General features: G+C 42.6%; 1 protein-coding gene across 1 annotated transcript; it reads right to left on the reverse strand.

Moving 5' to 3' along the window:
* Positions 1-1,149: 1,149 nt before the first annotated feature.
* LIN7C (lin-7 homolog C, crumbs cell polarity complex component) lies at positions 1,150-14,315 on the reverse strand. The gene is made up of 5 exons (XM_063160535.1): positions 14,254-14,315; positions 9,228-9,346; positions 7,655-7,726; positions 7,081-7,290; positions 1,150-4,607 (listed from the first exon to the last, which is right to left on the reverse strand). Exons 1-5 carry the CDS (start codon positions 14,288-14,290, stop codon positions 4,452-4,454), a joined length of 594 nt encoding a protein of 197 aa, XP_063016605.1. The 5' UTR covers positions 14,291-14,315; the 3' UTR covers positions 1,150-4,451.
* Positions 14,316-27,144: the final 12,829 nt, after the last annotated feature.

The raw sequence follows: 27,144 nt of genomic DNA on the forward strand, positions 1-27,144 counted from the left end.
CCACGCAGAGCAACACCTCACCTCTTCAGGAGGCTGCAAGCTCTGCCCTTCCTGTCCCTCAGCCCAGCCTTTTATGCCCTCCTGTTGATGCCCTGCCCCTGTGTGCCCTCTGCTCCCTGTGTGATTGCTCAGCACCCCTGGGCACTCCATGGCTCCTCACCTTCAACAGCATTCACCTGTCCTGCACAGCTGGAGACAATTGGGGATCAGCCACAGCTCCACTCCCAAACACCACAAACTCTGTGCCTGTAAGACTCTCCAGACTTTGGACAATTCCTCTGTAAAAGTGAATGCTGCAGCCCAGATTTACCTCTGAAACCAGCTTATCACCAGGATTTTAGAAGACAATCACAGAAACTCCAACTGCACCTTATCCACCATTTCCCTGGAATTCCAGTGTTTACCTACCATCTTTTCCTTGTACCAATTGAATTCCAGCTTTGCTTTTTGAATTACTTCACTGTCATAAGTCAGGGCACTGTAACTATTTGGTTTTTAAATAAAACTGAAAATGTGTTATTTCCTATCATCTACATCAAATGTTTACATTTCTCCATGTACTTTCAGTCCAGCCTACTTAAATTTGAAAAAAAAAAAACCAACAAAACCCCAACTTATTTTACAATCAAAACTGAAGCATTTTCTCTGTTAATCTCAGTTCCTAACTCTTGAAATATTTTACTAACAACCTTACAAACTTTGAAGGACTTACAGAAATTAAGTTTTACAGAAATTACAGTCCTTTGAAGGACTTACAGAAATTCAATATAGTTTTAAAGATACTTGATTCAAACAATTAAAATATCTGCCTCAGAATGAGATACTTGATTCAACAACTAAAAGGTAATATCTGACTCAATAACATGCATCTTTGAGTTTATGTAGCTGACTTCTCAAAAATGCAAAAGGTTCTATTACAGATGCTTTATAGAACTCTTTCCCCAGCAAATCACCAAACACTGGTTAGAAAAGGTACAATTCAAAAGCCACCAGGAGGCCAACGAAGCAGAGATTTAAACTTTCTCTTTGGATGCCCACACACCCCCAGGTGTTTATGTTATGCCCTAGAGACTATAAACAGCCAATTGAAGCAGTCTGCAACCTGGACTTGAAATGGAAAATCAGAACAAAAACATACAAACACGATGGTGTGAGACTGAATTTTTATTTTTCTGTTGATAAACACAAAGATCCTTCACAGCAGCAACAGATGCAGAAGTCACTTACAGAAATGACAGCTCTTGTTAATATGTTGGTATACCCATGTGTGAGAAGTGTGTAGGGACTGCAGATTATCACAGTACAGGCACTGCTCAGTAGTAACAGAGATCAAGTTTCTTGGAGTATTTTAATCAACCCTTTCCTTATTAATAAAGGGTTCTTGTAGCATCAAAGATGCTTATTAATTAGCTGGCTGTTATTTTTTTTGTTACTGCAATTTAAAAACATTTTATCAAACTCTATACGTACTATTTATATGCCCAGGTACACCTCTCCACATTTTGTAGTGGTTGCCAAACCAGAACCAAATGCTACAATTCACAATGAAAATGCTACTGCATTTAGCAGCTCTAGCTGCAGTGAAGTAAATATTTCATCAGAGTAACAAAACACACCCTGTTCAGTAATACAAGGGACATGGTTTGTAACATGAACATTCCTATCTTGTATCCATACCTTTCTGTAATATATATATTTATATATGGCTCTAAAACATATCTCTACTAATTAACAATTAAATTAAAACACATCCACAATTGGTCTAACAAGTGATTTTGGTCTCAATATTTAAACATTAGTTGTTCCATAAAAATATACAATTCAACAACATGGTTGTATCAGCAACATGAGGCCTTTTGAAAGAGGCCTATGACATAAAACCAACCATGCAATTCAGTGCTCAATGTCATCTAACTGATAAATATTTATACTGCATTTTCAAATTACCAGTATCTCCCAAAGGTCTCTTTGCAGGCTTACCATGCTTACAGACATGCAGAAAGCAATCACATTTCTCACTTGCCCATAGCAACCACATTTTCTGTTCAAATACATCAACTGACAAAGCACAAGCTTCAAGCTGTCATTTTAAGATTACTAACCTTTTCCTTTCTTTCACATATTGCTTCATGTGAAATAAGACTAGGGATTAGCCACACAGCAAGAACTGCACTTCTCAGTTAAAGCCTCTAAAAATCAAATTACTAACAGTCAATTAGGATGTACTCATAGCTGCCATACAAGTGAACTGATACCCAGTAGACAATGAAGTTAACTCTTCAAAAGGTGTAGCTTAAAAACCCAAAGCCAGAACCTGAACTACACAAGTACAGCATCAAACCTGGTAGGTGCCAAAAAGTGGATCTCTGTAAGAAATTGTCCAAATGGTACACAAAACCCATGGCCCCATCAAGAATCCATGAGCTAAGACAGGAGCTGTCCACAGATGGAGATGTCCTTGTTCAGTAGTTGTGATGCAGTACTTGTGCAGGACAAACAAGAAGCCCCCAAGTCAGAAGCAGTCAGTACTCAAACCCCAGACAGGCTCACATGTCACAGTAACCTGGCATATAAGATTCAATAACAATCAGTAATTTAGGTACTAATTCCAGAAGCAATACATTCAATATGGAAATAAGACTACAATAAAAGAGAATAGAAAGACAAGAATGGTATGACAATGAAGATGAGTAATTCTTTTACAGAGCAGAAAGTCAGGGGAATATCTGGACTTCTTTTGCACTGCATTTACATATCTTCTGTTTCTCAATATAAAAATACATCTAGAGAGTCAATCCAGAACTGCAAACAGCAATCATGTTTTTCCCCATAACTGCTTTAAAATTAGTACAAAATAATGTAAAGTACAGGAATGATTGTTGTAAATTTGTAAATGTTGGCCATTACATCATTATATAAGAACACCAACCGTAAATTATTTACAGGAGAGGTAATACAATTTCCAGAGTAGTGAATTATAATTTAGCAGAAGTGTAAAAACAAGGTACTTACCAAAACCATTACAAAATCTGGTATTGTTATCAGCTACACAGTAGATTGTGATTACATTTTGTAGTTGACATACAACATATCCCTAAGAAAAGTGCCAAAATACTGCTACATAAGAATCTTTTTTTAAAAAAAGTCAGTTAGCAAAACCCCCAGCCGATTCTAAGTTAAGCAATGTCAAAAGAAAGCAGGAAAAAAGAATGCTGATTGTACAACTATGTCTTATTAAATGCCTTTGAAAAATCTGTAAATTCACTTTGTCACTTAAAAGTCTGACACAAGACTTACTAAAAAGCCAAGAGAAATATCACCATATATGCTTCCCCAGGGCATTTCAGGCCATTCTAAACCTACACATAACCCTAACCCACGGGGCACAAGGAGACTGCAGACATTCTGAGACTGGCTGAGCTGCTGAGGGTTGCTGTGCTCAGGGGCCAAGTGTCCGGCCGGGTGCCAGCCAGCAGCAGTGCAGCCAGGGCCCTGCTGGGGCTCACACTCTGCAGGCTTTTAACATCAGCCCAGGGGCTGGCACTCATCACCCTCAGCAAACCCTTCAGAGGGACTCAGCAGGCTGGAGAAACGGGCAAACAAGAGTCACAAAGGTCAGCAAAGAAAAGTGCAAAGTCCTACACGAGGGGAACAGCCCTGTCCAGCAGCACAGACTGGGGACTGAGCAGCTGCAGACAGCCTTGTAGAGAACAGCAGCGAGCCATGAGCCACCCCAGGCCCCTGCAGCAAAGAAACCCCACAGTGCCCTGCTCTGCACTGAAGGAGCATGCCAGCAGGCTGGGGGAGGGCACTCTTCACTCTGCTCACTCCTGAGACACAGCTCGAGCACTGGGTCCAGCTTTGGGCTCCCCACCTAGCACAGAAATGGGCACACAAGAGTGAATCCAGTTAAGGGCCACAAAGGTGGTGAAGTGACTGGAGTATCTTACAGACAAGGAGAACTTGGGAGAGCTAGGATTGTCTCTCTCACCTGGAGAAGAGAGGGCTCAGGTGATCTCACCAGCCTGTGTCAATGCCTGAGAGGAGGAGTGAAGGATGAGCCTAACTCTTCCAGTAAATCTAGGGATGGACAAGAGGAATGGAGCACAAGTGGAAACAACAGAAGCTCTACTTAAACACAGAAATGGATCTTCATAGTGTAAGGGAGAGCAAAACACTAGAACAGACTGCCCAGACATCTTCTGGAGTCTCCATCCTTAGAGATATTGAATAACTCAGCTTGTCACACTCCTGGGCAACCTGCTCCAGCTGGCCCCCCTCTCAGCTGGGCAATGGGGCACAGACTAGATCCAGTCCCTCCAACCTCAACTGTTTCACGATGCTATGAAAAGGACAGGGTTTTAGGACAGGCATTGGATCAACTGAGTCACAAAGAAACTACAAAATGCAAAAGGAATATATATTTTCTCTTTAAGTTATTGCACACAGTGTTAATTTTGCTGCCTTCGTTTTGCTGATCTCATCTTTTCAAACCTCGACTCCATTTCTTCCAGGACTTTTGGTGTGTATCGCACAACCAACTTCACCTTGCCTTGAGCTGCCTTCAGCAGTTCCACTGCCTTCTCATGGTGCTCCCCTTCCACGCTCTGTGAAGCACAAACCAGCTGGTGTTAGTAAAGACACACACTGAAAACTGATTCTTACATTCTTTGTACAATTCTATATAAGTATAAGCCATTATATTGATATATTTATTTATATGTACTCTATTTTCAAGACTGCGTAAGGACAATGTAAAACAATTTCAGGAGTTACATTTGAACAAACCAAGTGAGGGGATGATAAAAATGCTAATTAGTGTTAGCAAAAGAATAGTGCAAAATCTTTAATTTATGCTGAACAATTTTGAAAATTCTGCAGTGATAACCTTAGTCGATTATGAAATTACACTCACAACCCAGAAGCTTCAGGAGAATACTTACATCAAATTTAATATTATTTTTCTTCTTTTGCACGCATTTTAAATTTACCAGTCACCCTCAATTTGCTTAATAAATTGGCACAGCCAGCTGCAAGGTAACTGCCTTCTTGTGCTACCTGGCATCACAACAAGGCAGAACAGTGCATGCTGGTTGCTTGAAATGGAGCAACTAACATGCAGCGTGTTGCTCCACGTGGCTCTCAGCAAACCCACACCATTCCAGTTCACTTCCTCTCAACTCATCAATAGCCTAACCCAACTCAGAAGACCTATACCAACCAATGCTTTCCTATACCAACTCTCAGAATTTCTTAGAATTAGATCAGATTATCTATTATCTAGATTCATCTCATTACAATTTTTAAGCAGCACTTCTCAAAAATGGCATCCAGTAATTCCTGCACAGCATACATTTTATCAGCAACATTTCTTCCTCCCAAACTTATGAAACACAATGCCAGGACCACTCCAAGCCCATCTCCCACTGCTGCTATTAGAAGGCAGGTGATGTACCTATTGATTGGAGGGTTTCCCTGTTCTATAAAGTTACTTACAGAAAGAAAAACAACAGTTAAAAAAACCCAAGATATTTCTTTTCTACCAGACCACATACATCTGAATGTTTTCATTTTTGTTATTCAAGTGGATGCTTGTAGGTTGCTCTGTTTAAAACTGGTAATAAAAGGTTTGTAGAGCTCTGTTTAATTCTACGAAAACACCTAAATTCTGGAGTACACTAAAGATCTCCCACCTGAAAAAAATGAACTAGTTTTTCAGTCATATTCCCTGCAGTCCTGGCAGTGGCATTTTCTATTATTATTACTGAAGTATAAATTACAATCACAAGAAAATGCCTGTCATGCATTATGATGATTCCACCTGTAAATATCAGATGACAAGGATTTTCTGAATACAGCAGCATTCTTAACAGCATTTATGCACTTGCTGTATTCTTACAAGGGCTATATATATATATATATATTTATACATGTGCATGCATGCAGAGATCCACTGTTAGCTGTCCCAGCTGCCTGATGATCAGGCTCAGTTTTGGGTGGGGTGGTGGTTTTGCTGTCCTTAACAGAGTCTGTGGGTGAGGAAGGCCCCATCTGAGGACAGTCTGGCTCCAGTGCCAAGATGTCCCCCAGTAACAGAAGGCAAAAGCAAGCACAGCTTCATCAGTACAGCTGATTTCTCTGATGCCTCTTGAGGAGGAAGCTGGAGTCCCAGGTAACAGTCAGGAGCCAGGTATGTCAGAGATTTGTGCCAGCCAGGAGCTCCTAGAGTACAGACACCCAGATCTGTACCCAGCCACTATTCCTTTCAAGAGTCAAAACCCCCCAGAATCTAGTTTGACCCTCAGTCTTAAAATAAAACTTGGTTTACAGATGTAATAAGAATATTAATTTTAAGCCTGCGTAGAGCCTCTCTGTAAATAAAAGCAAGTGTTTGGGAGATATTCACATGCATGTGACTGAAAGATGTCTCAAGTCAAAACCCTTCCTTTCCAGCCTCCCCTTGTTTCACTTTTTATATTGTTGATTCTTCAGAAGAGCTTACTAAAAAAAAAAATAATTCACAACAGCACTTTAGACACACAATTCTCAAAATACAGTAAAAAGCTTCCTTCTGAAGGTCAGTAAAGGTAAGTGGAAGGATAAAAAATACCATACAAGGTAACACCACCTAGTAGTCCCATCTCATTACAGCTTCCATCATGCAGTAGCATGAAAAAATAAGAATCTGGTTAGCCAAAAGGAACATAGCATAATTTACTACCTACCTTAGAAGGTGCAGAAAACTGCATTAGTAGAAATCTGCATCATGAAACTCCAATTAAAAAGGAAGGCAGTTTGTATTTTACAAAACTCTCTGACTACATTTATACAACCCCTCAGAATCTGAAATACTGATATAGATAGTACAGTTCCTTTTTGAGACAGATAACCAAAGCATAATCCCAAAATTCACAATGCACACAACTCTACAGAAACCTAAGCAAATTTGTTTTGGGAGGACAAAAAGAAAGCGTTTTGCCAAGATCAGGAGAACAAGGAGCTTGAGCCATGTGTTCTCTGTGCCCCCTCAAGTGGAAACAAGCAGCCACTGCTACACAAAGAGAGGAAAGCAGCTCCTACCACTCCGTTGACAGAGAGCAGCTGGTCTCCACGTTTCAGGCCTCCATGTCTGTCAGCTATGCCTCCAGGGATAATGCGAGAGATATAAATTGGAGAGTTTTGTTCTTTGCCTCCCATAATGTTGAAGCCAAGGCCTTCTTCTGTTTTGGGTAGTTCAACCACTCTGGGATGGGAATGACCTTCACTAGCAGCAAATGCAGCTACTGTGGCCTGGAGAAAGGAGATTGTCTCATTTACAGGAAACAGAATACAGTTCCTTTAGCTAGGCACAGTAAGCAGGCTAAAAATGTATTTCATCTCAAAGTACTTACATGTTAAGACAAATGAGACAATTAATTCCCTACCTACCAACACTAGCATGAAAAATTCAGAACTCCAAGAATAAAACTGAAATGAAAGAAATGTAAAAACCACAAGTCTTGTTATACCCTTTAATAACCTGTTCAGCTCATCCATTTTATCAGACATCTAGATAATAGCCTTCTGAATTTTAAATAATCTTCTGCTTCTGAAGTAATGAACTACTGTATTTTTTGCAAGTTGTATTTCTTGCAAGTTATGGTTTGGCTTTTACCTTTGCTGTTGCATTAGCTCTGACTTCGGGGCTACTGCTGATATCCACAGTTTCATACACATGTTCATACACCTTTAGAGACAAAAGAGTTTCAGTATGAGTAAAACAGATATTTTCCTGCTTAGGTAATGTAACAAAATATCAGGTGCAACTCAGAAGTGTGTACATTAAAGGCACACATCCCTAATGTTGCTCCCTGACTCACAACAAGAACAGGCCATCCAACACTCTCTGAAGAAACAACTCTCTCAGTATTTTTGATGCTCAGTCTCAGCCTAAGGCTCCCCTCCTTGCACAGGACCCAGACCCCATCAGGACTCAGGGAATGCTCATGGCTGGGCTGCCACACATCACTCCAGGTATTTTCTCTTGCTGGATTCAAGCTGGACTTGTTCAACATGGATACACACAAAACCACTTCAGGGCAGTGTCAGATATCTTTTATGAAAAATCCTTTCCTTAGGATTTTTCCTCCTGAGAAGCTGAGAGGCCTCAGGAACAAAATGTAAACATTGATTATCTGCTGCTGTGGAATGCAACAGGTGCATCTGTGATTGCTCTCATGTGATTGTTTCTAATTAATGGCCAATCACAGCCCAGCTGGTTGGGACAGAGTCTGAGACAGAGCCTTTGTTATTCATTCCTTCTTATTCTACTCTTAGCCAGCCTTCTGATGAAATCCTTTCTTCTATTCTTTTGGTATAGTTTTAATGAAATATATATCATAAAATAATAAATCAAGCCTTCTGAAACATGGAGTCAGATCCTCATCTCTTCCCTCAACCTCAGACCCCTGTGAACACTGTCACAAGTTCTTCACGACTTTGTTGACAACCCATCCCTCCCCAAAAGCTCCCAAATTTTCCTTCAACTTTATCAACTAACTGAGCATCTTAGGGAAAAACAAGGACTGAAAACACAAAGACAATAAGGATACTAATGCCAAGGAGGTGCTTCCACTGCAGGCTAACCCACGTCTCATCTGCCTGCCAACCATTTGTACTTGCTAAGCAACAAGTAGTGTCCTCAATGGCATCAAAACATCAAGATGACACCTGTGTCTACAAACAGGTTTTTTAAAAATCATTTCAGCTGTTATTATCAGTATTAACATAAGGAACAGCAATAGCAAGGCACATACAATCACCTAAAAGTCTCCAAAACAATACTTGGGATGAAGATGAGGTGGCACAAGACTCCACCTAAAGATGGTGTGGATTTGGCTTAAAAATAACATTTGGTACTTTGTCTTACATAGGCAATTGGTACTTTGTCTATTCTTACATACCAACTGGAAAACATCCTGCTAGCTGCCAGTAAGGACAGACTCTCCTTTAAGAGTAAATAACCTTTAAGAAGTAATTTGCTACTAAGCCATTATTTTATACACCTATGGTGTCCCAAATTATTTTATTTTGAAATTACTTAAAAATAAGGCTTGTTCTGTTAAGCTCTGTAAATTAAATGCTGCTTTATCAAGTTCCAAATCAGCTTACTGCAGTGAACACAAAAAGCAAAATGCAAATCATACTGGTCTTTGACTGAAGGTAACTGCTCCATCAAGTTAACTTACCTCTCTTACAGCATTACAGAATTCACTCTGCAGAACCCTTTGCAATGCCTGTAGCTTTTGTGGTGGCACTTCTCCACTTCTCTGTAACTTTTCCAGCAATTCAATTGCTCTGCAGATGTCTATGAAAAAAATAAAGCACTAGTAATGAGGAATGCCTGAGGAATTTCAAGGTATCTTTGTTTTTTTTAAATTAAGTTAAGGGAGCAGTCTGTGCGTGCACTTGCATACACTTTAAAACTGTGCTTTAAGTTTTGTTATCCATTAAACCATGTCCTTACAAAAGGCTACAATAAAACACTACCTCCAGCCTGTTATAAATCAGCCACAAAAACAACCTGGACAGATCTGGACAACACTGACATGCAAATTGCAAAGACAATCCAGTTTGTCCTCAAAGGACTGAAACATTGGTATGTGTATTAAAGTACTGGAAGTGTACTCTTCATAATACTCTATGGATGGTAGTTTGTTAACACTAGCTTAATATTACCAAATATGCTCATTATGAAATATTATAATATTTTAATATTATCAAATATGCTAATATTCCTTTTATATTCAAAAATTAGTTCAATAAGGTATACTCAATACTGCCCAAAGAAGAGGGCTGAAAACTATCTGGCCTATTTCTTTCCCCTCCTCAGTGTTTATAAAACCAGCACAACTCCTTTTTATATTCTCAGCTGAGAGACAACATCTCCATAGTCTAGAATCCTGAACCCCAAACATCTTTCAGTTCCTTGAAATTTGTTCCTAAGAGTTGGCACTGTCCATTTTCTCATAAATGCTGCTCTGTGTAATGAACTCCATGAGGGATTTGACTCCAGAATGACTCAAGACAGGCACCAAATGCAATGTGACATTCTCTTGGCAGCACCAGAAGAGCAGAACACATTCACATCCCTCACTTGTACTTCCAAACTGTTACATGAGTGATTATTCTGAAACACAGAAGTCCTTGAACAGAACTAGAACAGTCTCTTAGAAAAGCAGATTGAAAGGATTATTTTCATTATCACAAAGACAAAAGAGCAGTGATTAATCTACTATATAAAATTATGCACAGATCATTTTAGAACAGGATGAAGTCTGGAACACTGCTAGTCCCAAAGGCATTACTTCCTTTTTTCTGTAATTAACCTCTAGGTACTCATTTTTCATGTGAATGCACACCTACTCAGTGCTACCACGGCAGCACAGAGGAGGCACAAAAGCCATGAACCTCTGAAACAGGAGTGTAAAAAGAGAGCAGTTCTGTAACAGGATGAGAAGGTAGCAGGGTGCATGCTCTGAAATCAGGACACGGCCCACAGCAGTGCTCTGCCCATGGCATGAGTTACCAGACACACCCAGGTTGTGCAGTAGAGTGAACAAGGCAAACCGGAAGCACACAGCCTGGTCATCCATGCACTGGAAACAAATCCTTCATGGGAAAACACTCAAGCATCACAGCCACAAGACTCAAATTATTTCTGATGATAGTTAACATTCCATATATTTCCATGTACCATGAGAACCTGGTGCTTTCTGGCAAGCATTTCCAAGCTTTATAAGCATCAGCTATCTAGAGCAATGCAGTATCAAAACCTAAATGAGCTACTAATAATCCCATGTTCTACAGAGAACACATTTTTCACAGTTACTATCTGTATAACCGCAAAAAAAAAAAATTAAAGCTTATTTCCCAATATATATTTTGTAATTCATTCAGAACCCAAAACAGTTGGTGAAATTAAAGACATTCTAGATGATACAAAATCACCAACATTCTTAGTAACCCCTGTGCTCAGCACCAGCAGTACTGATTAACATAGCACTAACTGATTCATCAAGCAGCCCATTGATCAACCTGAAGAGCTGTGATCAAATGGAGACATCAGCACTTCCACCCTGACAACACTCCATGGGTCAATGACAAATGTCATTCATCTATCAACTAAAGCACCACTATAGCACCACTATCATTTCAGTACCTGCAGATGTTTGCAGACAAATTATTATTACATGCATATAAGGGCTACAGCCCCCTGTAGCCATTCCTGAGCCCATGGTCTGTGAACCACATCAAGATGTAAAGTGTACAAACTTGCTATCAGTTTGACTGGTATTCTGCAAGAAACTTTAAATGGTGACAACAATGTACTGGTACAAGGAGTAGCTGGAGAAATGAAGACACCAAAATTCCAAGTCATAATTTATCTTTTTTCCACCTTCATGTTTTGTCATTAAATTAGATATGCTTCCTACCTGTAGCTCTTAACAGACTAAACATTAGCGACACAGCACTTTTTACCCTAAGGTAAAATTGGTTTCTTTGGGAGCCAGCTCTGTCTTTCATTAACTACAGACTAAAACACAGAATCAGCTTTTCAAAAAGTGATCAGAATAGAATGAACTGGATTCATTTTAGATGAAACTAAAGTAAGGACACAAATAAAAAAGTGTTTTCAGATCAAGGACCAAACTATTGGTATAAAGTAAAAACTCAGAGCAGTCTCACACAGCATGCGAGTCAGATCCTCAGTTCTCAATAAACCGTCTATGCCACCACAGTTCTTGCTCAGGCAGGTAGAGAGCACATCCCATTAGCAGGACACTGCTCCCAGCAGCTGCTCTGCTGTGTGTTACTGACAGGATGCCACTATACCAGTGTGGGAGTGCAACAGCTTTCTTCCACTGAAGTGCACTGGGCACCACCAGTCAGAAGCTGAATATCCAATCTGTCCCAGCAACACTGCCTTAGGAAAAAGTTTTTTCCTTCATTTTTCAAGAGAAGCTTGCTGACTACTGTGATGAGGTAATCTGCTTCCTCCTGAATAACTAGCTGGAATATGATCAGCTGAAAGCTGTGCTCCTCCCAATACAGACACCAGAGCCCAACCAACTGCTCAGCACCAGAGACCAAAGTGAACAGTACCCAAGTGGTCCAGTGATGGATTTCAACAAGGATCTACACAGATGTAGCTCCAGAGGTGGATAACTAAAAAACCCCAAACCATAAAACTAACTGTAAAAAAACGCCCATACATAATGGAAAATTTGCTTTTCACCTCTTCTTCCTTGTTACACCACACTGCCTGCTCTTCACAAATCATTTTTGGGATCACTAGACTGAAGTCCCGAAAAAAAGAAAACATTTAAACTAAAAGAATGTTGTGGGGGAAAAGCCAGCAAGATGGCATGTGTGACCAAAACACAGAAAGAGAAAAAACACAGCATCCTCACAGATACTCCTGATTATTCACCTGCACTGCTTATGTGCAAGCATTCTAGATTCCCGAGCTGTGTGCAGAGTTAGCACATCACCACTAAACTGTAAGAAGGACTGAAATGTTAACTGTGGTTTCATTCCTGCCCTCTGGTGACTTGGGGAGGTGGTGTACAAGAATTTCCAGTGGCCCTCGTGGTAAGCATAAAGTACTGATTTAAAATCAGCTCATTTCTACACTATTCTCTCCTTTCTTCTGCTGTATGCCAACAACATGAGTGACTTTCACTTTCAAGCCAATTATGACTCATCATCAGGTTAAGTGCAGCCAACCCCACACAATTAACAGTTACCTATTTCTGTAAATAAAGCTCTTGCTTTTATAAAAGGCTCCCTTTTTTCTCCTTTCCTTAAAAAGACCAATATGCCCGAAGAGCAAACAGCTCCTCTGCTTCACCGATCCCGAAGCAACTCTGCAGATTTGTTTGTTTTCAGGCACAGAGCACAGTGGCAGGGTAATGAGCTGAAGGATGAGCCTTAAATCTGCAGACCTCCCAAGCACAACTAATCCAGTGCTGCAGCAGCTGCCCTAATTAACAAGCTCTGAGTAGGGAGAGTAGATGAGCTGTGTGAAGCAGAGACCTTACATAACTCACTGTTTACAGGCAAACTCACACAGTACAAGGGGTACCTGGGGGGAATGGGAAGCAGGGCTGGCAAAACCAGAAAAACTGAGCTCCACAGCAGGTAACACAACAGCAGCAAAAAAAGGAAGTGGGTATGTACAGTGTGTTACACACCTACAGAAATACATCTAGCAGCAAGAGCAGAAGTGGTGCTGCTAGTGGGAATGGTAACGGGAAAAGTCAGAGCAATCAATCACCTCTACTTCACCTGTTTTCCATTTCAAAAACATGATTTCTAATTATCAATAATCATTTCCCATGTACACCTCATTTTCCAGTCCCTACTATCCTAAATCCACAGCAACAAACCAATCGTCTATATTGTTATAAAAGCATCTGTGGACATTACACGGTACCAGATCATCACATTGAAGGAAATTTATAATTGTTTCCTAAAAGATGGGGACAAATCTCACAAACATACTACACAAAAGTATCCAACTAGGTTCTACACTTGATCTGTTTTGCTCTTCAGTTATACAGCACATGTATTAATAACACAAATTAAGACTACATGCCAGAAAAAATGGGATGAAAACAAGTATGAGAGGGTAACAGAACACAATCATGAACAAATGTAGCAGGATCCCTGCATGTGTCAGCCGTCCTCTATAAAAGAAGTAAATGATTATTCCTAACACAGCCAACCGACTGAACTCAGAACTCTAAGACTTCTGCTGTGTTCAGATGAAGTTTTACCACGAGAGCAGCAGAAACCGAGAGACAGCAGGCTGAGTAAGAGCAGGCTGAAGCGTTCACAGCAGCCCAGGCAGAGCAGACACAGCTACAGAAGGCCCCAGGCGAGTGCCCCTATGGAAATTCGGCCGCAAACCGAAACGGAGAAAAACCTCCGGGGGCTGCACAAATCCAAGCCCAACAGGTCGGCCCCACCGAAACGCTCCCAAGAGCCAGGAGCGGCGGCACCCCGCTCAAATCCCATCAGCTGTCCGAACGAGCCGCGGCTGCGCCCGGCGGAAAGCAGCGGCGGGGCTCCTGCGGCAGGCCGGGAGCGCGGCACGGCCACTGCTGCGGCCAGCCCGCGGCCCCGGGCCGGGCCGGGAGCTGCACGGCCGCCTCCGCCCGGCCGAGCGGAAAGCGGAGGGGCGCCCGTGCGGGCCGCGGCCGCGCTCACCTCGCTCCAGCCGCACCGGCTCGCCCAGCGCCGCCATCTCCTCCTGCCCGCCCCGGCGGAAGTGACGCGGCAACGCAGGAAGGGCGAGGCGGCCCGACCGAGGGCCGAGCGCCGTGAGGGGCGGGGGAGCTGCCGGGGCCCGGCCGCGATCGCCGCTGCGGGGCCGTGCGGGCCGGCAGCTCCAGCGTACCTGGCCATTATTCCTCTGGACCGTGCGATGCCCAAATCCTGATGGGAATTTTCGTGGAAAATGTTCTCTCCGTTTTGTTCCCCATGCTTTAGCGTGACTGAGGACTATTCACACAACACCACACTGCGGGGGCAGATCCTTCTGTGCGGCTGGAGTGCCCCTGGAGATGGGATCTGTACATATTCCAAATACGTAAATAATGTTAAATACACGTACGTATACAGACTCACAGAGAGAGAACTGTTGTCCACCTGGACTCCAGCACGGTTTTTGACACTGTGCAGAAAAAACAGTGTCGACAAAGGCGACAGAAGAGTTCTGCAACTTCTTCAAACAGTGGACTCTATAGGCCTGCTATACAATATTGTATTATATAACAAATATTACAAATAACATATTATATTTAAATATATATAAATAATATATAAAAATATATAATATATAAATATATAACATATAAAAATATATACATTTATTATTTATTTTAAATATTATTAATATATCTATATATGTAATATATAAGCATATTTTAATATATAACATATATAAATATATATGTTATAGATTTAATATATAATATATAAATGTATTATAATTTTTATAATTATATATTAAATAAAAATAAATGTACATTATATATTATACATAATATTCTATTATATAATTTATATATATTATATAAATTTTATAAATTAATATATTTATATAAATTACTTAGATATATTTAAATAAATAAATTATAAATATATTTATATAGATATATATAAATAATAAAAAATATATCATATATAGCAAACAGTATATATATTACACGTAATAGCCATTTTTCTATTTACAGATATATACACACATAAATACGGTTGTGCCTGTGTGAAATGTGAGACGTGCTTTATATTTCCTGTTTGGCACCCGTTTCATCTCTTTGTGGGGCTAATGCATTGAATTTACCATCTGCCTTAAATCACTGCAAGTACAAGCATGACATACTTTGTGAGTTTCTTCTGGAAAATAGTAGGGGACTACTTCAGAACATGTATTTATATGCTCCTAATTTATTCTGAGGGTAGAACTCTCCCCATTTGGCTTTGATTTCATCCGCATTTTGTGCGTTTTGCTTTGAAAGAGAATTCTTCTCAACAGGTCTCAAAGTGTCCGCCAGAGTGGCAGTGATGTACTCGCTTTTCTCTGTGATTTATTTCCATGTCAGTTCCTCTCAGTCTGAGGGCTCTGCACGTGCGTTTCAGTGGGAAGGTCACACAAATGGAATTCTGCCGGTGAACAGAATTAAACCTTCACAGACTCGTTTCCGGCGAGAAGTGTTTTAGCAGCCGGAATTGTGAAATGCTTCTGGAACAAAATCCAGATGTTTCTATCAGTGGTGCAGGAGCCACCATTCTGTTATAAGTGTTTGAAATTTTAAATAACCCGCCCAGACTTTAGACAGATTAGCCTATGGAGAAAAATGAGTGTTCAGCAATGCTTCATCAGTCCTAAACCTTTCTGAAGGACATATATGAGGGTACATGTTTGAACATTTAAAGTGCCATTCTTCTGACTTCTGTAAGGACTCAAGATTCAGAGGCTAAAGTGGCTGCTTTAAATTTCCTGTAGACCCAGTGACCTGGACAAGGACACTACAAGCACAAGAAAACCTGAAAAGCAAATTTTAACTAGTGCTGTCACTGTCTATTTGATAGCACTCTCCAGCTTAAACCCCATCACTCCAGCAATTCGCACTGATTTATATCTGCGGGGAAAAAAAAAAAAACAGCAAAACAAACAAAAAAAACCCAAGCCAGAACAAAGTTTGGGTTTCTAGGTTGTGATCTGTGAAGAAGAATATTGATAATGTAATAGTTAGCAGGAGACAGGGTTCGAATACCAGCTGAAGAAGTGGAAGGCCAGTGCAGAACAATGGAGGGAAGTAAAGCAGGGCTACAGGTTGTACAGAAGAAGAAAAAGCCAGGCATACCCACTTGCCTTTTCCTTTCTGAGGTAACATCCAAGCACTCTGCTGCATTTTTACAGCACTGCCTGATTTCTGCAGCAGTGTCTTCAGTTGCAAAGGTGGACAGAAGTATTTCAGTGTGGTTTTTATCTTCAAACAAAAAAAATGTACTTAAAGAAATAGGTACTGTGTAAGTCCCAAGTCTGTGCTGATGCACTGGAAGAGAGTGAACTGCTGAGTCTAGAGCATGCTGTGTTTTTCTCAAGAAAAATTAAATCCATAAATGGATGCTGACACATTAAGTGTTGACATGACAAACTCTGTGCCATTTTAGTCAGGAAAACCAGATCCCAAACCTGGCACTGCAGCCAGAGCCTGGTGTGTTTAGAAGTGAATACAAAGGAGCAGACTTGGTTGGAAAAATTGATATATATTTAAATTAAAAAAAAAAAGCTCGGTACTTACTTTCACTAGCATCAAGATGAAACCCAGGATTAAAATTTTTAAGGACAAACTACAATGAGAGAAAGACTGCAGAATATCTAGGAATTTTGTGGCTAGAAAGCTCTTGAGGAAATGTGATAGAAAGCAGGGAGTCAAACCCAAAGATATCATGTCTGAGCTCAGCTCACTAGTCACAAGGCTACTGTATTTTCTAACATTTTTCTATCACCTGTTGGTTTTTACATTTCCCCCTACCCCTTTAAATGCTTGCTTTTGTTTCAGTCCAGATCAAAACCAACTACTACAACCACAGGTTCATGTTTTCATTGTAACAAGCAAAACCAGTAATTTGCAGTCTTTGCACAAATGTACATTGACATGAGAATGGAAAATTAAAAAGTTCCACTTAAAGAAAGAGGCAAGTGTATGATCAGACACAGAAACCATAAAACTACCTGTACTTACCAGTTACTTCTAGTTCCAAATTAATATCCTAGGCTACCTCTTTCGAGGTGAATAAAGTAATCATGAGGACATGGCCTATTCTGGAAGTGCTCCAGCGTTACCCATCTCCCTCACACCTCTTATTTTAACTAGATATTCTTGCTTAAGCCCAGCAACTTAGTAGTAAACGTATCTCTAAGAAGCCCACTCCAAATTTGGTCAATAGCACTTTTTCTCTTCATTCATTTCTTTTCATTCTTTCTCTAGTGGATTTGTGCAACTTCACAGGAAGTTCCCTTAGCACAACTCAATTACTGCACACCTTTAGCCTTTAATGTTTTCTGATGAGGACATCTGAGGCCACACTCTGCTCATGCTGGAATATGTTAGCATTTCTGGAAGTGAATATAAAAAAAAAATATGCAGCTGAATAGGTGCTCATGATTTTCTTTAAATACAGCAACTAAGTATCCATTAACAGGTTTAGAAAATACAAATAAAAATTTCCACATTGGTGGGCACCAGACTATATTAATTTTGCTAAATAAAAGACATACAGCTTTATTTAAAAAAGTCCAGCTAAAAAATATTAAAAAATCAGGATTTGTTGTAATAAGCAGCTGCACTTCTAGTTCTGCTTTAAGACCAAGTTTTCTAGTCCTTTCCTGTTGCCTGCCCCAGGTGAGTAACACGACCCTGGTGAGATAATGGAGGAGGTTCTCCCGTGCCTGCCTTGGGCCAGAGTGCGGCTGTGGTGACAGATGCCTGTGCCTGCGTGTGTCAGGCAAGGGCTGCTGCTCGCTTCCAAATGGCTCCTTGATATGGCATCCCCAAAGAGCCTGTAATCCTTGGCTGCTTTGTTCTGCATTGCTTAATATCCAGTGACTCAGCAGCACTCCCTGCCACCCACTGGCACATCTCCCCTGTTATTTTATGCATTGTGAAACAGCCACTGATTTCATTTCACGGGTGAGGAATGAGCCTGCCACACGTAATTCCCCAGCACTTATGTGGGATCTTATCAGGGAACTTCACAGCCCCAGGAAAAGTTCAGCTGGCATCTCAGTAAAGGCTCTGCTTTGTGGAAAGCCAGTTTTAAAGTGTTTATCCCAGTGATCATCCAGGGCCCAGGAAGCCAAGGAAATGGCAGGGCAAGCACCAAGGGACACTTCCTGCAGGAGTGATGAGCAGATGCTCCAGGAGAGGCACTGAACCAGCTATGGAGCAGCACTGCCACAGCCCAGGAGCTTCTCCAGGAACAGCAGCTGCAGTTCCCCTGCTCCGTGGGACAAAGAGAGCCAGCTGACCCAGCTTCAGCATTGAAGGGACTTCAAAAGGCTCATAATGCTCTGCTCCATGTGATTTTGAAGACTAGGTTGGTATATTCAGCTGTGTAACTCTCTCCTGTTCTTTTGAAACAAATTAAAACCTCTGAAGAACTCTCTCTCTTACCAACACTTCTGAATGGATGTAGCTCTCTGCTCTGGCCATTAGGATTTTCCCCTGGGAGGAGCTAGCCTTGATAGCTTGCTAGTTTGAGTTAAATGACTTAAAAGATAAGTGGCATTTTGTTCTCATAACACTAAGAAAAGCCAATCAATATAAAGCCCATCAATGCATTAATATAAAAGCGGAAACCAAAGAAAACTGATATTAAATGGAAATTCAGGATCCATTAGATTGAACACTACAACTCAGTTTCCTGAACTAGAGTTGACAAACCAGCAGTAAGTGTCCAGCAGGGAGTAGTTTTGCTTGATTATACTGACTGGATGATTTAATAGGTCTTTTTCCTCTCTAATACCTATGACCATATGGAAATCGATGGTACTTACACTTAGTGGAAGTACCTTCCCTCCCTTGCTCCAGATGCATGGCTGGAGCTGCCTGAGCAGAGCAGAGATCCAGCTGGGACTCACCTCCTCACACAGAAACTCTAGGCCAAAACCCAAAGGATTTCATCTGAACTCCGAAGAACACCACCTCCTTTCCTTTGTAGGACTTCAGGCAGAACCTTGCCCCAGGAGAGGACAGAGTGCCTGTGGGAACCCAGGAAATTCCTCTGGCTGCCCTGGAGGGCTCCAGATCCTGGCATGGAGCCCAAGACCCCTGTGCCTTTGACCTTGACCCATATAAAACAATTACCAACCTTTATATGAAGAATTACAAGTCAAAAGAGTTTAAGCAGAATGATAGTGAATTTATCACAGGGTAAAAAAATAGAATTTTTGGGGGTTTTTAGGATGGGGGTTCAGGAGGCAAGATGGAGGAATCTGGGCATGTCCAGCATCTCCTTCTTCTTCTTGGCCTCCACCTTCTGCTGTGATGGTGGCACTTTTGGACTGGCTTAGAGTAGAAGCTCACTGTCTAACACAGGTGATAGGTATTGGGAACTTATTGTAAATATTGTACATTTAGTTTTTAGTATAAAAAGATAACACCACCCCAAGGACAGGCAATGTGCCTCTGTCTGACCTGTTGAATGGACCTCAGCAGGCCAGAGAAATAATTTTATAGATAAGAAACAATAAACAAGCTTGGAGTAAGAATAGAAGAGCTCTGACTCCTTTGACTGCTGGGCTGGGAAAAGAGACATTCTAACACATCTGGGGTCACTGAGCAGCAGAGATTCTGGGAAGTGCCAGCTGTCTCTGGAAGGGCAAAGTGGGCAGCAGCTGGCAGCACAGCGAGCTCTCTGCCCTGCAGCTGCCCCCTTGTGGGACACAGGGGAAGGGATAGAACCGTGCAGCTGGGAGCACACACTGAGGTGTCCCCCCCTTTCACAGCCCTGGGAACACCCACCGGAGCGATGTGGCGAACAGCCCAGCCAGGAGCACTCACCCAGAGCGAATTCTCCTGTCCCACAGGCTGAGGAGATGCCGTGTCTGAGGAGTGGAAGCAGCTGCCCCCGGGTATTGCGAGGTTTCATTGTGCGTTTTGTTTCTGAGCTGTCACTCCATCCCATTCCCAGCAGATACCACTCTGCTCTAGATCTTGCTCACCAGGAACTGCTCCTTACCCAAATGCCAGACCTTGACAGAAACATTTCTTCGTGTATTTTCAGAATGCAGTCTCAATCTATCAAAAACTGATCAACAGTATGACACATCTAATTAACAAGCAAGAAGGAAGGAGCAGGGCCGTGCCTACCCAGTGAAGACCATGGTGATAAGCCAGCGCAGAACTAAGCTCAATAAATTAAAAATATTTCAGTAAACAGTAGTAGGGCTATGGGAGATCACATTATACATCAGCAGTGCTGGTAAACAGCACAGGTGTAGGAGAAACAATAAAATCTTGGAATTTGGTAGTGAAATAAGGGAAAAGGGAATAAAACATCCCTTCTGAAGCAATCTTTATGAATTAAAACAACAAATATGACACAAATCTCCCTGGCTCCAAATCCCTTTGTTTCTCACCTGAACGCCAGATAATACCAGTAGGAACCCCAGCGGAGGCAAGCCTTGCAAACAGGACGCTGCTGCCTTGCACAGGAGATAATCTTTCTGGAACATTCTGTGTGAGGGCTGCGAGCCGCCGTCAGGAGAAGGACGAGCAAGAAAGCGCCTCAGGAAGCGAAGGGGGCACATGGATACGGGGGTCCGGAGGGCACGGCCGCGGTGCACATCACCATCACACGGCTCTGCCATCGGCAGCCGCTCCTCACGGTACCCTCGTACCCCACGGGGGCCGCATGCGTATGGGAGCCTCGTGAGGGGAGCGGGCTGAGCACGAAGCATACCGGGCGGGGCCCTGAGGGACAGAGCGCGCCCCGCCCCCCGCCCGGCCTTTTATAGGGCACGTGAGCGACTCGCCCTGCGCTCTCATTGGTCAGATCTCCACACCCACTCCGGAATCTGGACCAATGAAATACCAGCAGCCTTAGGAGAGATCTGATTGGCTAAGATAGCTGTCAATCAAACCCGGGGGTGTTAATTGACAAAATAGCGACACCTGTGGAATTAATTACAAACATTTGTGATAATTCACAAAAATGTGCCATAATTCACAAAAATGTGCCATAATTCACACAAATCTGTGATCTGTGAAATGTGAAATTCACACAAATCTGTGATAATTCACAAAAAGTGCAATAATTCACACAGATCTGTTAAAATTCACACAAATTGCTGATATGTGAAATATGAAATTCACAGAAATCTGCGATAATTCAGAAAAAACTGGGAAATTCACACAAATTTGTGACAAATCACACAAATCTGTGATTTCTGAAATGTGGAATTCTGACAAATCTGTGATAATTCAAAAAAATCTGTGATAATTCACAAAAATCTGTGATAATTCAAACAGATCTGTGACAATTCAAACAAATCTGTGATAATTCAAACAGATCTGTGATAGTTCACACAAATCTGTGATCTGTGAAACGTGAAATTCACAGAAATCTGTGATAATTCACACAAATCTGTGATAAACCACACAAATCTGTGATATGCAAAATGTGAAATTCAAACAAACCTGTGCTAATTCACAAAAATCTGTGATAATTCACATAAATCTGTGATCTGTGAAATTCACAGAAATCTGTAGTAATTCACACAAAACTGTGATGTGTGAAACGCGGAATTCAGACAAATCTGTGAAATTCACACAAATCTGTGATACTTGATATGTGAAATTCAAACAAACCTGCGCTAATTCACAAAAATCTGTGATAATTTACACAAATCTGTGATCTGTGAAATGTGAAATTCACACAAATCTGTGATAATTCAAACAAATCTGTGATACATGATGTGAAATTCAGACAAATCTGTGATAGTTCACAGAAATCTGTGACAGTTCAGAGAAATCTGTGATCTGTGAAATGTGAAATTCACACAGATCTGTGATAATTCGAACAAATCTGTGATAATTCAAACAAATCTGTGATCTGTGAAACATGAAATTCACAGAAATCTGTGGTAATTCAAGCAAAACTGTGATGTGTGAAATGTGGAATTCAGAGAAATCTGTGGTCTGTGAAATGTGAAATTGAAACAAATCTGTGATAATTCACACAAATCTGTGAAGTGGGAAATGTGAAATTCACACACATCAGTGAAAATTCATACAAATCCGTGACAATTCACACCAATCTGCAGTAAATCACACAAATCTGTGATCTGTGGCATTCACACAGTGCTGTGTTATGCTGATCAGGAATGGATATGTGACCTGTGACATGCGAATTGATGATGTGCCATGTGAATTGATGATGTGCCATGTGATTGATATGTTCTGTATGACTGACACGTGCCATGTGATTGATAGGTGCTCTATGACTGACACGTGCTATGTGATTGATATGTGCTGTATGATTGACATGTGCTATGTGATTGGCATGTGCCCTATGACTGACACGTGCCATGTGATTGATATGTGCCGTGTGACTGACACCGTGCTATGTGATTGGCCTGTGCTGTATGACTGACACGTGCTATGTGATTGGCATGTGCCCTATGAGTGACATGTGGCACATGGCAGCACAGAGGGGCACACACGAGGGAATGGACCCTCGAGGCACACCATGAACATCAGAACATCGGGCTCACCCTGCCCAGCTGAGCTGCACCCAGAGCTGCCAGGGCTGCCAAGCAGGGCAGGGGCAGTGCAGGTGCCAGCCCAGGGCACAGGGACAGTGCAGGTGTCAGTGCAGGGCACAGGGCACAGTGAAGGTGCCAGCCCAGGGCACAGGGACAGTGCAGGTGCCAGCACAGGGCACAGGGACAGTGCCCACTGCAGGTGCCAGCACAGGTCACAAGGACAGTACAGGTGCCAGCCCAGGGCACAGGGATCCAGGCTCTCTGGGCTCTCTCCTTTCCCTCCCAAGGAAAGGTGCCAGGCCAGCCTGCTGAAGGAAGGCACAGGGCGACTGTGGCCCTGCGCTGCTGTGGGATCTCAGTGGGTTCCCTCAGCTCAGGCAGCCACAGGACACCTGCAGGAGTGCTCTGCACCCTCACATTCTGCAGGGTGAGCTGCCCCAGCAGCACTGTGATTCATGGGTGGTTTCTCCTGCAGTTCACATTTGTAGCAGGGTAAGGTGGAGATGATTTCCCTTCCATGCAAACTGGAACCCAGACAATATGCAAACACATCTGCCTCCATCAAAGCAGAATTTCCAGCCTGGCCCATCCCTGCTCAGGCACAAACGCTGGCAGCAATTAGGGAGAAAATCAAATCAGAAATCAAACACGGAAAGGAAGATGAGGGGCACACAACTGCATGTTTAAATGAGATAGAGTTGGTAAAGGAAAGGAATCTTTCCCAAAAGGTCGCCTAATCCACTAGGACAAAAAAAGAAGTACTTGTTATTATTTATTCCATTCTCATGAAATAGATACGTATTCTTCCACCTTCTCTGGTGTCTATGTGAGTCATTAATTCTCAGGTAATGAATGATAATGAATGATAAATGAATGAGACTTTTCCAGAAAAAGGGAAGAGATGGGCCTGATGCCTCACTTATGCTATAATTAAACCAGCAATTACATCCTGCACTACCCAAACCCCACAGGCCTGGGTTCTTTGCTTTGCAGCTGGGTGCAGCATAAACACATGCTGCATGTCTGAACGTCTCTGACGGTGGATTTAATTGATCATGGCATTGATCATCTGCTTGCAGAGGCTGGAGCTTTCCTCTGAGAAGTTTCTGGTGCCTCACAGTGGTGCTGATGAAAGCACAAGAGCTGGTGGCTGACGTGACTCACATTTCAGCTTTAGTTTCTCCACTCCACCCCGGTGGTTTCTCATCCCCTTTCCATCCCCACGGCTGAGCTGTGATGCTGAGCTCTGGCCAGTTTGGAGCAGAGGGAAGGGACTCTCAGCAGCCTTGCTGTTGTGACCTTGCCAAGCCAGCACCTGGCACCTGGGGACCCCAGATCTGAGCTTGCTGCAGCAGCAGCAGCGTTGGAACGTTGGGGGGCATAAGGGAGATTATGGACTTTGTACCTGGTTAACATGAGAGATTTGATAACAGGATGCCTTGGCAAAAGCAAATGGAACGTTGAAAATTAGACCTGAATAGCAGGATTGTAAGAACCCCTTAAATCAAAGTGGTTTACCAGAAAAAGAAAATCCCCTTAAACTCTGCAAGCAAGAGATGTTGTTATATGCATGTTTGTGTATGTGATTTTAACCTAATCACTGCAGTACACATCACTAGTCTCCCTGAAATAGTGTATAAGCATTTGTATCCCACAAAAAAATTGGATTCTGATCACCAAGTCAGTCTCCCCATCTGTCTCTATCGCCAGCACAGCAGGATTATTTTTATTTTTAAGCTCCTTTCTGTCCATATGTGGGGCTGTCAAGAGCAGCACGAAGCAGATGCTCTTGCACGAGCGTGTGCTGGAGCCTGGAGCGTGGGTGGGGCTGCACATCTCCAGCAGATGTCCCAGGAGCCACAGGGAGGAACATCTGCTCCTCTGCAGGGCTGGAATATCTGCTCCTCTGCAGGGCTGGAATATCTGCTCCTCTGCAGGGCTGGAATATCTGCCCCTCTGCAGGGCTGGAATATCTGCTCCTCTGCAGAGCTGGAATATCTGCTCCTCTGCAGAGCTGGAATATCTGCCCCTCTGCAGGGCTGCTCCTCTGCACACCCTGGGGCATGCAAGCACCACCAGGCAGGGGCTGCTGGTGCCCAAATCCCCCTGTTGTAAAGAAGTAAAGAAGTTGTCTCTCTGTAAGATAAAATATTCAACACATAAACTGTTTTGTCCAATTGTACCTAAAAAAGTTCTCCCTGCAAAGGCAACTCTGATGCTGGTGAGGGAGAGGGAAGGATGCATGTGACTCCATTGATGTCAGAAGGCTAATTAATTACTTTATTATACTATGTTATTCTGTACATCTAAAACTGAACCTGCCAAACACTCAACCCTGCGCACAACATTCTGAATCTCCTGACTGTCACCCAACAGTCCAGATACACACTACACACACACCTGGCCCTGACAGGCCAAGGAAACAAAACACCATCACTGTGGGCAAACAATCTCCATGTTGCATTCTGCTTTGGCACAAACACAGGCACAGCAAGTGATAAGAACTGTGTTTTCCCTTTCTCTGAGGTTCAGAGAATGTGAATCCCAGAAATATTCCGGGGAAGAGCTGTGCCTTGCTTTTCTTTGTGGAGAGAAATGTGGGGCTACAAGGCCCCCTTGGTTGGCCCAGCAGCATCCCTGCTCTGCCAGCCCCACAATATTCCAAGGGAAGTGTTTCGCCCTGGCTGGCTGCACTGCTCACATTTCTTTCTCTCCTTTTTGCAAGCACACTCACTCAGCTAACACCACCTTCCCCAGTTTCTCTGACTTTTCTTTCCAGTTGTTCTGCCCAGTGCTCCTCAACATCTTAGCCTTGTCTTCCCAGGGCAAGGGGATTTTCTGTCCCCTTCCCCTGCTGCTCCTTTCTGGGGCAAATCCCATCCTCTCTGCCAGAAATGGCTTTGTCCCATTTTTTTAATTAGTGGGAAGCTGTTAATCAGCCTTGCTTCCTGAGGCACACACCCAGCCAGCCCCTGCCCCCCTCCCGTGTCCTGCAAGCTGCTCCTCCATGCAGATGGGCTCTCCAGAGGGGTCTGTTCTGCTGGAGGGGGAGCATCTCTGCTGCCACCATGATGTTTTCTGAAAAAGCCCTTTGCCAGAATTTTTCTCCTGAGAGGATGAGAGGCCTCAGAGGAAAAGAAAAACAATAATTATCTGCTGCTGTGGAATGCAACAGATGCATCTTTGATTGGTCCATGTGGTTGTTTCTAATTAATGGCCAATCACAGTCCAGCTGTCTCGGACTCTCTTTCGTTATTCATTCCTTTCTATTCCTTGCTAACCTTCTGATGAAATCCTTGCTTCTATTCTTTTAGTGTAGTTATAATATATCATTTACATATAATATAATATAATATAATATAATATAATATAATATAATATAATATAATATAATATAATATAATATAATATAATATAATATAATATAATATAATATAATATAATATAATATAATATAATATAATATAATATAATATAATATAATATAATATATATAATAAAATAATAAATCAGCCTTGTGAAACATGGAGTCAAGATTCTCATCTCTTCCCCCATCCTGGGACCCCTGTGAGCACCACCACACTCTGCCCTGCCCTGGTCTGGTCTGTCTCTGGGGCAGGTTTGTGTGCTGGGCTTGGCTGTGCAGCAAACCTGAGCCCACCCTGGGCTCCCCTGCAAGTGAGGAGTTTGAGAAACAAACAGAGGGAAGCAGAATGGAGAGAACGAGACCAATGATGGTGTGATCAGCAGTTAATTATCCACAGGGATTTTTGAACAGGTACTACTGATGCCTCAGGTTTCAGCTTTTCTATTTTCCCCATTCTGTGCTGCTTTAGTGGGTGGGTCTGGGCTTCACATTCAGGGATGTTGAGCTCTGTGCACAGAGCAGGGAGACAAAACAATTCCTGCTCCAGCTGGGCACCAAGGACAAATGATCCCAATCTCAGCCCCAGAGCACAAACCCCGTGGGCTGCAGAGAGAAAAACAAGCAGGGTGGGAGTGCCTGGGCTAAAGCTGGAATGGGACAATGAACTGCAAGGTGCAAATGGAGCAGAACTGATCCCAGGGAGAGAGCCCGGGAGCGCTCGTGCATTTTGGGGCCGTTTTGGGTCATCTTGGGTGCAGCCCTGGCTGGGCTCTGGTGCTGCCCAAGGTGGATCCATGGAGGAGATGCTTTGAATCAATCCCTGCTTTATTCTGTAGCTCTGTCCAGCCTCTTCTCCAGGGCAGCCTTCCCAAGGGATCACTGCCAGCTCCTCACGTTTTTCCCCAGTCCCCAGCCAGGGTCTGACTCTCGGATCCCTGTGTGAACCCACCTG

The sequence above is a fragment of the Melospiza melodia genome, chromosome 6 (genome assembly GCF_035770615.1).
Source record: "Melospiza melodia melodia isolate bMelMel2 chromosome 6, bMelMel2.pri, whole genome shotgun sequence".
NCBI lineage: Eukaryota > Metazoa > Chordata > Aves > Passeriformes > Passerellidae > Melospiza > Melospiza melodia.